Source organism: Hippocampus zosterae, chromosome 2, assembly GCF_025434085.1.
Source record: "Hippocampus zosterae strain Florida chromosome 2, ASM2543408v3, whole genome shotgun sequence".
Taxonomy (NCBI): Eukaryota; Metazoa; Chordata; class Actinopteri; order Syngnathiformes; family Syngnathidae; genus Hippocampus; species Hippocampus zosterae.
In genome coordinates this window covers 18015655-18031794 of record NC_067452.1, presented here as the reverse complement: position 1 = coordinate 18031794, position 16140 = coordinate 18015655, and the positions used below count along the sequence as shown (strand labels likewise).

General features: G+C 42.2%; 1 protein-coding gene across 6 annotated transcripts; it reads left to right on the top strand.

Annotated features, from left to right (window-relative positions):
* Positions 1-1134: 1134 nt before the first annotated feature.
* On the top strand, positions 1135-15852 carry stk11ip (serine/threonine kinase 11 interacting protein). Of its 6 annotated transcripts, none has more exons than XM_052057704.1 (25): positions 1135-1583; positions 3196-3398; positions 3505-3579; positions 3918-4013; positions 4090-4197; positions 4273-4344; positions 4425-4554; positions 4638-4741; positions 4822-4911; positions 4979-5020; positions 5089-5250; positions 5345-5414; positions 5947-6387; positions 6467-6678; positions 6782-6892; positions 7014-7224; positions 8877-8998; positions 9079-9295; positions 10188-10297; positions 10340-10461; positions 10649-10839; positions 11236-11320; positions 12706-12788; positions 15043-15272; positions 15351-15852. In XM_052057704.1, the coding sequence occupies exons 1-25, from the start codon at positions 1517-1519 to the stop codon at positions 15489-15491; spliced, it is 3495 nt and encodes a 1164-aa protein (XP_051913664.1). In that variant the 5' UTR covers positions 1135-1516; the 3' UTR covers positions 15492-15852. The 6 variants fall into 6 exon arrangements, with proteins under 6 accessions (XP_051913664.1, XP_051913662.1, XP_051913663.1 ...); XM_052057702.1 differs by having other exon boundaries at positions 5089-5274; XM_052057703.1 differs by having other exon boundaries at positions 3172-3398.
* The last annotated feature ends 288 nt before the right edge of the window (positions 15853-16140 follow it).

Below are 16140 nucleotides of genomic sequence, written 5' to 3'. Positions count from 1 at the left end.
GAGGACTTGTCAAACTTTTTGTAGGGGAGCTATTTTTCCAGTCACTTCCTCATAATGGCAAATATAGGTAAACATACCGACCGCGTATACGCCGAAATGCTATTGGAATAAAAAAATTAGTTCAAGTATTTTTGGAGAAAAAAACGTCGTAAAGTTATTACGGCTTGTTTTAAATATTGTAAATTATATTTATTCCAGTAAATACTGTACAAGACATTTGTCATACTACTACTACTATTAATAATAATAATAATAATAACACATTAATTTATGCAAACATGTACTGTAAGATGTATGTGACAATATATGATACTGTGACTACATCGGGGCTTTTAATTGTACCAAAGCTATGGGAGGTGGAGTAATTGGTTATTTTATTTCCAATCAGATCCCAATATGAAGGTACTGTATTCACATTTTAAACATAATAACGTATTTGATTGCTGCAGCTCGCAGACATTGGTTTCGGGACTCCAGTTTTGGAACCACTGCTTTCGGGTAGTTGAAAGTTACATAATATCCAGGGATTCTTGAAAATATATCATATTCCAGTATGACATGACAGACCGGTCCACCTGAAACCCTCCAACAACAACAACAAACACAACAACAACGACAGCACTGTCAGTTGATTTAAACCCATTATTTAAGCTGTCGGTTATAACGTAAAACAAGAATATTCACTGGCGAAACAAAAACCTAAACATCTCCTGTCCTTCATCCACATTTTACAGTTCGGAAAATAGATGGCGAATGACATGGAGAAACGGCTTCTATGGTTACCGCCCCAAGAGCGCCACTCAGTGCTCACGAATTTTAATGAAAAAGTAATATGACATTTAACGTTTGAGTCATTTTAAATTATCTATGACGAGTACAATCCTGAAGTGTTTAAAGCATTGTTTTCAATAATATCGTAAGCAATTCTGAGAAAGGATGGGTTTTGTCCAAAGACATCCATAGTTTCCTTGCTTACGGATCTGGCTCAGAAAAAAATATATGTATAAATTTAATAAGTAAATGTATTCTACATATATACCATTATATATTGTATATTAGTGGTTCTAAAAACATACAGGTGTAAAAAATTACTTTCATTCTATGTAAAAAAAAAGGTTGTCACTAAGGCCTTCACGGCCACCGTAGTCGGTTTCTCGTCACGTGACATGGATGTCAGTATTAACGCAATGAAAACCACCACTTTATGTTACTGTACTATGCAGGAAAATATTAGGGACAAGTGAGAACGCATTAATGTTGCTTGTTAACAGACTGCAAATGCGCGTGTTTGCCATGTCACCATGACACATTTGATCTTGTGACCAGGAAGTGTTTTCGCTAGCGTGTCCGACTGGCGGCTGGCTCAGTGCAGCTGAATTCGGAATGTTATTTGTTTCTCTGACAAATGGTGCCGGTTAATATGGGTGTTTGTTTTTCAAGGTTGTTATGTTAGCGCATTCAAAACGAGCAGCTTGTCATTTCTGACAGCAGCTCAGTGCTACAACGCCGGCCAAGGATGTCTCGTACTGACGGTGGCCAGTCCCCGCTTGTCATTCGCCTGGCAACACTCCTCCGAAATCATGGTGAGTTTTGATCCCAAGTTCGGTTCAAATAGTGCCGCTTGATACTCATTTGCCCTCGTAATCTAAAATATATAGATACATAGGTACATCTGAATAAATCGGAATGTCGTAGATGAGTTCGATTGTTTTAGTAGTTCAATAAAAAAAATGGTAGAGATTCAGTAAGTACACTCCAAATACATTTGATTGTCTTATTAATTTTCTATCGACAATTAAGTGTTTTCTTAGCCGTAAGCGCCAGTCATCGATACTCTACATCAGGGGTGTCCAAACTTTTTGCCAAGGGGGCCAGATTTTATGTGGTAAAATGTCGGGGGGCCGACCTTGGCTGACATTCTTTACATTGAACAACAATATTGTTCAACAAATTTTAGTAAGCCAGTCTGTTTCACATTTCTATTTTTATTTTAATTTCAACAATCTTAAGAATTTATTTTGGTTCATTTGAAACAGGTATATCACATGTAACTGCTTATTCACTTGACTTTTTCTTAAACAGAAGTCTCCTGAGTGCAAATTGATTGATTTGAAACATAAAATGTATCACCATGACTTTTCAATAGTCACAAAACCTTTGACTTGAACAACAGGGAAATGAACAAGCAATACACATATCCACAACTGCAAGGATCATTTGAAATGTGACATATCAGTCAATATAAACACGGAGTGATGTCTTGTTAACTCGTGAGTGATGCCCTCAAGTGTCTAAATGCTATTACTCATTTAGTGAATGCTATTACTCATTTAGCCACTAGAGGGAAGCAGTACTCTATGAAACATCACTCACCAGTCTACGAGACCTCAGTCAATGCAACACGTGTTCCATTGCGCCCAAACGGCACTGATTTTATGACGGGCCGAGGGCCGGATGAAATTTGGCTGCGGGCCGGATTTGGCCCCCGGGCCGGACTTTGGACATGCCTGCTCTACATTAAATAAATAGATGCTTAACATGACATGTTTCACTTTCCGTGTCGTGTGTGTGTGTATATGTGTGTGTGTGTGTGTATATATATATATATATACACACACATAAAAATGTAGAATCTTTGAGGCATATCAATGGCAAAAAAAAAAATCTTCTTCGGCTAAGTCTAAGAACAGAAATACACAAGACAGGCAGTCCACGGTCATGAAACGGGCACAAGAGAGCATCTCCTTGTTTGTCACAGTCTTCCAGTCAAAAGTCTTAAAATTCTGGTCTACTTCTATGTGGTGAAGATTTCAAGTTTTTTGAAAGTCATGATGAATTTTGTGCTTAATATTTTATCCAATCGAAAATGACGAGAGGAAAGAAAGTTGCCACATCCAAAATGCATGAATTTGTTCAATATATATATATATATATATATATATATATATATATACACACACACATATACAGAAGCAAACCGGAGAAGCGGAGAAGCAAACCAATGACAATTAAAACAAATAAAACCATAATAAACCAAAACAATTACAATGAACAATTCTGTTTCAAGATGTGTGTTTTCAGTAATTATTTTTATATTAACTTCTGAAATCAAAATGATGTTTTCAGCAATATTCTGGTTGATTAAAATGTGCCTGTATAATGGCATCTCAGTTGTCCACCCACCTCCATCTGTAGGCGAGTTAGTGCTTGGAGGCAGCAGCACACTGACCCTGCCAGTGACGAACTTGCAGCAGCTCAACCGACTGTTTGAGCAGCACTTGCTATCCAGGAAACAGCAGCATGGTTTCCTGGCCCTGCCGTCCCATCCATCTGACTCTGCATCCTTGCTGCAACTGCAGTTTCTCTTCGACATCCTGCAGAAGACAATCTCCCTGAAGGTGATTTTAAAATAACAATGAATGAATAACTAATGGAATATTTGTCATTTGAAACCTGTACGTGCGTGTATGTGTGTGCACATGCGTGTGTGTGCGCTTTATGCAGCTCATCAACCCGTCACGCACAAGATTACAGTCTGGGGTGAAGATTTTCCCTTTCAAGTCTTTAAAGTGTCTGGAGGTACTTTACTCTTTGGTATCCCTTATTTTTCACCTGTCTGTTTCTTTACTTACTAGTTGTATTTTATGGTCACATTTTGATTGCCAGTGCCGCAATTCGTCCCATATTGCCATCTCATCCATCTTTGCCTCAAACCAGTTTGAAGCTCTATGTGTAAATACAAGCAATAAGAACATTATTTGTCTTTCTCTATTTTTTCATTTATTTAGTATCACTCATTGATCTATGTTTAACGCTATGTTGAATACATATAAACTTTTTGTCCCTGTGAGACAAATTCTGATTTTAAAAAAAGAGTGAATTAAACACCTGAATTTCTTTTTTATTTCTCTTGGCAGCTGAAGAATATCCCGCCGCACTGTCTAGAGGGTCTCAGAGGAGTTTATTCCCAGTTGGAGGTCTTCATCTGCTCAAAGAGCCTGAGCTCCCTGGAGGTGCTTTCAACGTGGCTGTGACTGCATCTGACAGTTCGAGCCCCTGTAACATGATGTGTGTGACTTGCTCCTGCAGGAACTGCTCTCCCTATGTGGCGGTGACCTCAGCTCTGCTCTGCCATGGCTGGAGCTGCACACCCTCAACTTCAGCTATAACTCCATTGTCTGCCTTGACCAGTCTTTAGTGAGACAAATGACCCAAGGAATACCTTAACTTTCATTCCACTGACACAAGCTCACGTTACTTTTCCTGTCTTAGAGTCTCCTGAATGTTCTGAAATGTTTGGATTTAAGCCACAACAAGATTCAGGAATGTGCAGAATTTCTAAAGGTCAAACATTAAGTGTTTTCCTCCTGATTTGGAACTGCAGTCATTGTGCTTCATTTTAATGTCTTCTTCTTTCCTCTCAGCCTTTGAGTGAACTGGAACATTTGAATTTAGGCTACAACTGCCTTCAGAGGGCGCCAACACTTAGCATAAGCGCCACGGCCAAACTGCTCACGCTCATCCTCAGGAACAATGAACTGGAGACTATAAACGGTACACAGTACAATGGCCAAAACATAAACTGACTTAAATAAGCTCTTTATATGTTTCTGTTTATCATGTTTGTGCTTTAATAGGTGTGGAGCAGTTGGCATCACTCCAGCACTTGGACCTGGCCTATAATCTTCTTCTGGAGCATTCGCAACTGGCTCCTCTCTCCTTGCTTCACTGCCTCAACACGGTGAGGACGCACACATGCATCTGTCCATACATGTCCTACAGCAGACAGCTACTTAAACATTCCAATGTCCCTTCATGTAGTTGTACCTGGAGGGCAATCCGCTGTACTTCCAGAAGACTCATCGCACATGTACTGTCCGACACCTCTCCCCCAAGGCTGTTGGCCTCAAAGTTGGTGAAATTGGTGACATAAAGGAGTGCATTTAAATCCCATTCTCATGTATTGTTTTTTTCACAGCTTAAACTTGATGGTGTCGCGCTCTCCTCCTCCGAGTTATCTGTAAGTTTCCGTCAGTGTAAAATGTGTCGACAGCAGAAAGTCTAAAAGGAGAGCACTACTTTCCTCAGGTTCTGCCAAAAGCCGGACAACTAATTGTCCAGCTCCAGTTGTCCCCTCCGGCAGAGTTAGAACAAAGTCATGCAGATGTGTCAAGCGGAGCTGGGGAGCTCAGCGATAGTCTTTCAGTGGGGGATGTGCGAGTCTCACGTGGTCACAAAAAGAAGTCCCGGGTACGATGGAGGATGCTGATCCAAGTGTGGTAGAGTTGGCAGTTGTGATATATTCTCTACATTTACTTGAAATAATTTTGTGGTGCACCCCAAGGTTAAAGTGCGCCAAGCAAGTATCTCTGAACCCAGTGATGCAGACTACCAGGCAATGTCCTCCTCACAGGGTGGGTTATTGATACCGGTATGAAAGGTATTTTGGTTCTGCTTCGTTCAATATCGCTTGCCTCTAAGAAGGTCATGTTTTCAGCAATGTTTGTGCAATCGCTAGTTACCGAGCAGGATTTGGCTTTAATGGACAAACCATTGCCACAAAACCTTTGGAAGGCTGTGCCATGGATCAGGATGGGAAAAGAAAAACTCTTGCGTTACTCCAAATCCAGATAAATGTTATAGAGTCTATAGGAAGGGAAGCAAGACCACATCTTCAAAATTAAAATAATGCAAAGCCTGGGTTATAATGGAGAAAAATAAGTCAACATTATTTCCAACTGTATTCTGATGTTAGACTGACTCAGACTTGGAAATGGAAAATAATTCACCGTAGTCATTATTAGTTAGTTTTTTTGTTTTTTTTTCCATATGCAAGGGAGGAGACAGAGAGGCTCTGGCCGCACTGAGTCAGATGTATATTTTTAGACTAGTTAAGCTGTGGCGTCGGTCTGCACTGTAATGAGTGCCGGTGTGCTTCCTTCCCAGACATTGCTCTTCCACACCAAGAAGAGATCGAGCGCATGTCCAGTTTCAGAGAGCAGCTTGGTGAGGACTGGCTGCGGTACCAGCACCACCTGGACGTAGATGTCGCGCTGCCTCCTGCCAAGACTGTTCATGGCTTGGAAACACTGTCCAGCAGCCTTGACATACCCTTTTGCCTATCCTCTGAGGTTCTTCCTCCACCACTTATCTCATCTGAGCCAAGGGTGCCAATGCCTGAGTTAGAGGCCGAGCAAGAGACAGAGTCCACATTGCAGTGGCCCAGTCAGAGCCCTCCGCACACTGAGTCCAGTTTGGAAGACACTGTGGTGGATGGTCCGGTGGCAGTCCAGCTCTGTGCATCTGGACACAGTCTGGATTCCCACAAGTCAGTCAGCGGCGAGTGTGGCATTTCTAAGGAGGGAGACCAAGAGGAAGACATGGGAGGTAGTAATGACAAAAACAAAATACATGCTTGACATATGTTGTTATCAAACACCACTTTATGAAGTATTTTTGAGTGCAGTGGACCAGTGTCTGCCACTCCTGGTGGGTGTCTTACCTGACAAAGAGGATGAAGATGAAAAAAGTCAGGATGAGAAGATGAAGGAGGTGTTTCTGCGTGTCAAACTGAGGCATTTGCTTGAGGTAGACGTGCAGTCAGGCCAGGAGCGATGTCGCCTCGAGCTCGACTGCCTGGCCAGCGTCGATGCCACGCAAGCAGCTTGTACCCACAGGGTGAAGTCACGTAAAATCGAAAAAAAATATATACATATATATATATATATATATATATATATATATATACACACACACACACACAGATATGTATTTATTTCAGGAGACCAAAGGAATGTTTCCAGCTGTGGAGATCAAGTTTCATTATATCATGAAGGAAAAGAGGCGGCGATGTTACGTCCTTCTGGATGCTGACCCAAAGCAGGCCCTTAAGGTTAACATGTGCATGCAGCCCAATGATCGTGTTGCAAACAAAGAACAAAATTCGGGTTCAGACCTGTGCCACGACCAGAAGCGTGTTTGATTTGTGTTACTGTAATTTTTCTTTTGACCAGGATCTCGTTGATGTGCTGTCACTTGTGGCAGAGGCCAACCGCCGCCGTGAAGCAGAGCTTCTTCCAGGCGGTGTTCATTTGCAGTGCCTTCGTTGCGGGTCAGAGTTCATGGAGGCTGGAGGTCAACCACCTCCAAGGCCTATGATGCTGCCAGAGGGTGGCGATGCGCAAGATGGCAAAGAGTTGATGGAATGTGATGAGGGTGACAAAGGTGAGCAAGCTAAGTCATGCAGAGGCAATGAGTCAGATCTTAAAAACACCCTCCATTTCTGTCAAAACAAATGCATGGTTCATCTCGTGTGTTTGGAGTGCAAGATGAAAATACTGGGCATGTTTGTGAAAGACAAAGCCGTGATTTCTTCATGGCTCTGTTTTCCCACATACAGCTAAGAGTACCATCCAAGTGATTATCTTCTCGTCAATCTTTTTTTTTTAATTTTTAACCTTCATAATCATAATCTGCCGACAGATTAGATTCAGCCAGCAGCCACCTATGTGTGCTTTGACCACGGTTCATGTGAAAGACCTGCACTGGCATGCACACTCTACTTTGTTCTTTAGATGTTTTGAAGATTTCTCAACACCCGCTGGGACTACAGTGAAACTCCTCTACAACGAAATCATGTTTGCAGCAAGAAATGTTTCACAACAGGGGGGTTTTCACTGTAGCAAATTTGATCTCAGATGTAAACACACACACACAAACGCATGTGCACATGCACACACAAATGTGTGTGTACTCTTTATTTTTATTCCAATCGTGCATAAGTATGAGCATACACTTATTTGACACTTCATATAGTCAGTGTAGAAAGAAAAAAGGGAAAGAAATTGCGAAATTTACAATCAGCATTCACTTTCACTTACATCAATTTCTTGGATAATGTCTTTTATTTTGCTTCCTCTGTCTTTCATTTTGACCACTTTTACCCTGTCTTCCAGCGTCAGAGCTCTTCTTCTCTTAGCTGCTTGACATCCAAACGTCCGTTTTGTAGCCATTTTAGCAATGAAACGTTCTTGCTCCGTCTGAAACTAACAATAACAAATACTTCCTGGACTACTGCACATGTGTAAACCAGTGTGGTGATTGCTGTTGCCGTTTCCGAACGAAGCAGTAGAGGTTGCTGTTGGATTAGACTTTGTTGTAGTGAATCTCGTCGTGAGGCAAGAGCAGAGAAAAATATTTTCTATAACGCATCAGGGGGTTTTCCATTGTATGGTTGGGAGGAAAGTGGGAATGGTGTTAATGCATTAAGATTTGTTCACACAAGGGGGTATTTTCACCCATGTAGGTTTCGTTGTAGAGGAGTTTCACTGTAGTTTGGTTGAAAATACAGTACGTTGCCAGAAGCATTATGAAAAGTGGTTTGCCTCTACTGGATGTGCCCTCTCACCCAGTCATTTGGGAGAAGATCAAGTTCTTGTCTCACCTAAGGAAGTCAAGTGGTATGGGAAAAGGATGGATGGATATAATAGCATGTTTTTTTTAATATATCTTATTTTTGTATACATGTCAATACTGTACATAGAAGAGTGGATTATTATTGATTATTAATTCTGCCTACAACATTAAAAAAACAAGAATTTTGAATCCTTTCTGGCGGCACCTGTTCTCCCCATGTTTTGTGTGGCTTTTCTTCAGTTCCTGTCATTTCCTGCCAATGTCAAAACCTGTTAGATTAATCAGAGAGGCCGAATTTGTCCAAAGGTATGAATATTTATGTGGGAATGTTTTTCTGTCTTTTTGTCAGGCCTGTGAAAGATTGTGTTTCCCGCGTCTCCTGGGACCTTATAATGCGACACAGGATAAACAGTAGATTTTAACGGATTTTTCCACCATTCTGTTATTTTTGCTTTTTCCAGGAAACTGTGATAACTGTCCAGAATGTGGAAGTGACCACTTGATCCAGCTAGTTGGCCAGTCATTCCCTTACAGCAGTACGCCAATCCAACATCCATCAAGGACAGGCAATAAAGACATCAAGGTGTCGTTCATGAATGGAAGATTTTCTCTCCTCTAAATATACTTTCAAAAGTAGTGACCTGAAATGTCACTCTCCAACAGGTGATCCCTTGTATCAGCGATAATCCGGTGGAAGCTGCCATTACTGCCATCACAGCGGACCCCGCGTTTTACGATGGGGAGAACGGGTCTGACTCGTTCTCCCTGTCCTTCAATGCTGATTGCCAAAGAAAAGAGGATTTGGCTGGCAGCTACAGCTACACTACCATCTCTGCTACACCGCCTGTATTCCATCTTTCAGAAAGAGCCAACTCCGTTGGTGTGTGATGGCTTTATTCAACTATGAATCCAACTGTATCGTAATGTACGACACCCTGCAAGAGGCTTCGGCCACTGTTAAAATGTATGTCTTAGTATAATGAACATACATATCTATATATATATTGTGCGTCGTCCCGCACGCGGTCTGTCCTTCCGTCTGTCCCTTTTCAAAACGTACCTACTTCACCGCGCCACTGCGCCGCTCAGGCAGTGGCTCACTACGATCGCGCGGGCATCTTAGCGAAAAAATGTTGTCTACCCACAAGCATTGCAATAAAATTGTTAGTTATTTAGTAGAGCTAAACATCTCTTTATTTTCGCGATAAGTAATGAAGATGAACAAAAAGTTGAACCAAGCAACAACACTTTTGTGGGCCGAAGGCCCACCTTACCAGCCTTCTGCAGGAACTAGCTGATGAGCCGCCCGGAGGGCGGCGAACCACCACCGTACCAGCCTTCCGCAGGAACTAGCTGATGAGCCGCCCAGAGGGCGGCGAACCAGCTAGTACTGTATATAACAAAAGTTTCAGGTGAACATAAGCCAAGCAATGAAATCCTCAAGGCTTGTTAACAAAACTGTTCCATAATATGTGTTATTTATTTGGTTGAGCTGAGGTAAACACTTTGGAATCATTTAATTATCTACTGCATTTTATCTAGAGCATCACAAAAATTCAATGTGCCGGTAGTTTCTCTTGTCCCGTGCCACCCCATTTCAAATGTATGTGAAAATTGGGTTTGCATCTTACATGTATTCCTACTTGCTAACTACTGTGAAAAAAGGGTCTCTAAAACAAAAATACCACATGGATTTTGTATTCTCTGATGAGACGGTAGCTTCAACAAGCAAATGTTCTTAAGGTGTCGTTTACTTGAGTGGATTTCCCCAGGAAACTTAGACCAGCTGACTGAGGCCTTTGAGGTGGTTGACCATCGGCTGAAGCTTTTCTTGGATGTGGATGTCTTCGAAGAGGAAGAGGAGCTCAGTTGTTTCCTAAAGGTGAGTAACTGTTGTGCTCACATGCAAGTTACACGTCCACAGGCTGAACGTCCATTTTACTGCCAGACATCACTTGTGAGATTTGGGGAGCCAGAAGAGTTTCCATCTCTGGTGGTGGTGTCAGACAAGAGAATCCATGTCCTTGAAGTAACATCAGGAGCCAGGTGAGTAGCTGAGCAAGAGTGAATACCTATACCGGCAGTATAGGTATGTGCTATTGGAAACCTTGTGTCAAAAGTGTTGGGGTTTTTTTAGGTTCTTGACGAAAAGAGTTGTTAAGTCCTTCTACTGTTTTTTGGGAGTTCCTGCCACTGCTAAAGTTAACCTCTGTCTGCATTTATGACCTCCCAGCAAAGGGCAGCTGTCTGATTGGCTCCAGAAGCGTGACTGCCGCCCAATCTTAGAGCTCAGCTACCTGGAGGTGGGGCTTGGCTCCCAGAGCATCCACATTGCATTTGAAGATGGGGAAGTCATGGGCGTGGCCTACACCCTCCTGGTGCGGGACAGTATACGCTGCAAACACTTTTTTGGCCTGTTGACAGGTAAGAAGCTCAAGCCAAGCACGAGCGGAAAACACTTCGTGTTCAACATGTGGAAAACACATTTCAGGACAACTCGCATTGCGTGAGAAAGAAACTCACTGACCCTTTCTTGCTCCACTTGTTGGTTGTGCTGCTTACCGCTAAACATAATCCGAACATTGCCGCTGCAGCTGTAACAATAGCATGGTCTTCTTGCCACAGAAACGGCGGGAGTGATAAAGAAGTCCTATACGTTAAATCTGCGTGACGTGCAGAGATTTATGGTTTGAGGTGAAGGACTAATGTCTTACTCACATGAAGTCAATGAATTCAGGTGGCCTTTGCCTTAAATCCAGCAGCTGCTTTTGTTTGCTCCAAATGTGTTGAGTTCTTTTCTCATGTCATTGCTCTCTGTAGGAATTGTGCGTGAGATGGCGCATCGGTCCGACAGCAAACTGAGGTCAATCTCAACCACCAGACTCAATCCTCAACACCATCTCTGGTATTTCCACACGTGCAACGAGACAAGACTTGCACGCAAGAGCTCATTTTCATCCAGACACACATCTTTCCATTACAATCAGATTTGTTTTTTTGAAGACTTCATCTTGTAACACGGCTCCCTTAAATTAGCTGGTAAACCACACCTTAATTGGGAGCATGTGTTATGCACGGGCGTATGTTTTTGTACAGGTTGTTGTTAGCCACCTTTTATTTGTATGTTTTTCTCCACTCATTGGTAGTCTTTTCCCTCCTCTGAAGCGGAAGAAGATAACTAACATGAAAGCTTCATTCAGAAATACGGGGTGATTTAAAAAGAATAAGACAAAGGCATCACATGATATTTCAAAAACAAAAAGCAATCTGAAACTCGAGCTTGGACATGTGTTGCACACACCTTCAAATTTTTATTTCATCATTTACACATGTTCAGTGTGCCCACCAACATCAAGCCGATGAGAGTTCCTTCACAATGCGCTGATGTTGCGGTGAACCGTGTTGATTGCAACTAGAAAAGAAAAGAAATGCATCTTCTTGAAAATCTTATCTGAATGAAAATGTGCCTCAGCTGTGCATTGATGGGAGAGGTGCTACAAACTACAAACTGCTCTCTCCGCTTAGCCTGCCTGAGCCCCCTGACCTCACCTTTTTCTTCTGGTAGTATGTTAAGTACAAAGTTTATCTTCCACCACAAGCAGCAAATATCGATGACATCCTGAGGCGCATTTGGGAGGCATTCTCATATCGGCTGTCCGTGCTGCCAGTGGTGGACACACTGAGCAGTTATAAAACATGAAATAAGAACTTAAAGGGATGTACAACACATGTGTTCAAGCTAGAGTTTTATATTTTTCATTCTTGACATCACATGATGATTTTGGCTTCTTGTTTTTGAATGTCCCTGCACATGCAGTATGTCACTACACTGCGCGCAAAAACACAAACCCTCTCAGTGAACATTCAAGTTGTTATTTTAAGGTTTTGTGTTCTTTGTTATTGTAAAGTGTCCTTGCGTGTCTTGAAAGGCGCTTATAAATCAAATGTATTATTATTATTATTATAAGGTTGAAAATCTTAATAAATAACATTACCAGACTGTCAAGGTATGTAGAAGCATTTAGCATCGAATAGTTGGATGCGCTTAGGTGAGTTCCTGAAAATGATCGGACTATAGTCCAAAGGCATGTCGTATAGAGTAGCCCGATATCCTAAATTTATTATGATTCTGTTTCAAGTTTGGTTTTGAACATGTCAGAAAATAAGCAAACACGTGGTAGCAAGATACGGTGAATTACATAGCCTTGTATCAACATTGCCGGTTCTTTTACCCAAATAGTACACAGTACCGCATCTTCTGTTCATGGGTTCGTTCTTTTCCTGCACCAGGCCTCTTGTGTGTGAAGACATCCAGACAGATGTGGAGGATGGCCAGCTGCAGTTCTGCTACATTCTGGCCTTTTTGCTACAAGGTTAACCACACACACACGCACGCACAAGCACGCACGCACGCGCGCGCGCACACACACACACACACACACACACACACACACACACACACACACACACACACACATATACATATATATAAGAGCTGTCAGTTTAGCGCATTTTATTGGCATTAATTTAAATGAATTTTAACGGGATTCATTTTTTTCTCGCGAGATTAACGCGGCACACGATACAAGTGGATGTTACGGTGCTCTATGAATACACCAGAAACAAAACAACAAGCGCACTGCAGAAGTCCACGCCCATGTCTGTTTTGCCAGCTTGGCAGCGCGAGACACCAAAAACGGATACTTAAAGAGTTTATGGAAAGTTTACTTTTAAAAAGTTGCCAGATTGTTCCACTGACAAGACCAAAGTTACCTGTTCTTCTCTCTCTGTGCATCATACAGGTATACGATGTATGCCACTGACGCGATTGTTACTTGTTTGGAACTATTTTGTGTGGAAGGTTACAGCGTTCCGTGTCCATATAAATAGAGCGGGTGGAGCTTCTCTGTGTTCGTCTCACAGTGACGGTGCGCAGAGGCGGTGACATGACAACGAAAGTTCAGCGGTGCAGTGGTACCGACCTAGTGAATATAAAACGTCTCCAGTGTTGTCATCGAACCAAGTGTAGTCATCCCAAATGAGGTAGACACAAAAACCCTAGAGAGACTTCCGCGCAAGAAGGACCAACATAATCAACATAGCCTGACTTTGTTAGGGGTAGTGAAACCCCCTCTTTCAGAATGGTTTGCCCCAGCAGCACGGGGGAAGTGCTTGCGCTTGTTTGTACGGCCGGCAGTTTTGAATACAGCGGCACATAACACTGATGTCCGGGGTCTCGTTATTCTCCAACAAACATACAGAAACAGACTGCTGTGTTCAAAGCAAACTTGAGAAAAACGAAGTATGCAACCATGGTTTAAATCCACTATAGGCCGAGTACTAGTTTACCTTAGATGTGCACTTTATAATGTTATATTGCTCTGTTTTGATTTAATTAAAAAAGCTGTTAAAGCAGCTGTTTTGTGACAAAATATTGTTTCACTGTTCTTGATGGAGAGTAATATTGTGTGAGAGATTGTGTGAATAACTGCTCGAAGTGAAAAATGTTCATGTAAAATTCAAAATCGAAATTGTTATTTTAGTAAATATTTGCATTTGGCACATAGAAAACTCCATTCCATGTTGATGAGAGCATTAAAATGGGGGGGAAAATAGGACAAAAAATGTAAAAGGAAATTCAGAAACGATAAAAAATGTGTGAGTAATCACAATTAATTTTTTAGTCCATTTGAGTTAATTATGACAGTTGCTTTTTTAATTAGATTAAATATTTTAATCGTTTGACAGCTCTAATATATATATTTTAAAAAATCCTTGTCTCACCCCCCCTTGGGTGGTGTCCGTCCCTCATTCAGCTCGGGTCCTCTACCAGAGGCCAGGAAGCTTGAGGGTTCTGCGCAGTATCCTTGCTGTTCCCAGCAATGCACATTTCTGGACTGAGATGTCTGATGTTGTTCCCGGGATCTGTTGCAACCACTCATTTAGTTTGGGGGGCACTGCCCCGAGTGCTCCGACCACCACAGGCACGACGATCACCTTTACCTTCCAGGCTCTCTCCAGCTCCTCCTCTCTGAGCCCTTGGTATTTCTCGAGTTTCTCGTGTTCCTTCTTTCTGATGTTTCCATCACTTGGGACCGCTACATCCACTCTGCATTCTTTCTACATGCAGAGAATATATATATACATACTGTACATATACACACGATTGCCAATGCATGATATGATGTCACTATATGATTTGATGTCTCTGTTGGACGGCATATAGCTGGGATTTGGGGCCTCAGGTGAAGCAAGTTACATTCATTTTCGTGAGAGATGTGGGACACCGCCCTGTCTGCAGTCTTCCTCAGGCAAACTTCCACACATATCAGTGGAATTTGTAGCTCTGCCATTCGCGCGTGTCCAGATCTGCCCCGTTTGACTTTTACTTAACATTTCAGACATTCAATGCCAACACACATCTTTTTTTGCCAAAGTGTATATCTACTTTGTGGCCACACTTTAGCATTTTGTGTGCATGTTAAACATGTCTAAACTGTGGTCACACTCAAACGCATTGGTGGGCTTTGACCTTCACCTACCAGGTGACCAATGAATTAAACAATGAGTGCATGAAACATGGTCATATTAAAGCAAGGGTTGTCTCTGGCCTGCGTGCCATTCCAGAAAACACGTGGACACCGAAGACTGTGCTGGCGACCCGAGAGACTTTGTACTTGTTGAGCGAGGATCACCAGTGGAGGAAGAACACAAACCACCTGACAACAGTTAACGGCAACCCGGAGACGAGCAGCGGGAGCTTCTCCCTTCTGGAGACGCTGCCCATCAGCTTTGTTAGCTCCATCGACCTGTGGCCCAATGAGCAGCGGCAGATGGATGTCAAGCTCTACGACGAGGTGAGCCCCATTCTAGATTGTTGTATTGTTGGTTGCAGTTGTTTTCGATTATTGACAACTCTTAATTTAATCTTCTAGACACAGAAAGAGGAGAAGACATGGCATGTTCGCTCAGAGAGTTCTGAGCTCCTACAGGCTCTGCTGGCTTGGATCCGAATACATTGGGAGTCCATGTTTGGCGTTAAGCTACACACAACTGTCCACGGCAAAGAAACGTAACGAAGAGACCCACGTTCTCTCTCTCTCTCTCTCTCTGTACCTGTCCCTTCAAAGCGGCTGGTAGGCCCAAGTACCAAGTTTTGTTGTGTTTTGTTTTTGTGAAGCAGTCAACACGCGTATACAGGAAGCCTCACACTAGTAGGTGATTTGAGTCCCAACATCCTGCAGCTGTGAGCGTTCATGTAATAATTTATTTCTTTCCGATTGTCGAATTTTTTTCTATTAGAGCAACATTTTTTGCAAACTGTGCATATAAAGGAATTCAAACAAATGCACTTTACTGGTTTTATTTATGACTACAGTAAACCCCTGCTTGTGGCGGGAGATCGGGAGCCGAGCCCTGTGAAATTTGCCAGTAATTGATGCCTCACCAAAAAAAATGTTGATAATTGCAATAGTTTAAACTGTAAATGTACCACAAACAATAATCCCCAAATGCTTTAGTATCATTTCAAACTCATATTACAACATTAGCCTTAAAAATGTCTTCGATTACTTGATCTTGAACAAATGTACTGGGAATGTGTAGCAGAGCTGAAATTCATACAGCCTGAGCTTCACCACAACAAAGATTTTAGTCTCTCACTCAAGGCGCATCACTTCAACGTACTTCCTTGACAGACATTACGACTTTCATATTATCCAGGAC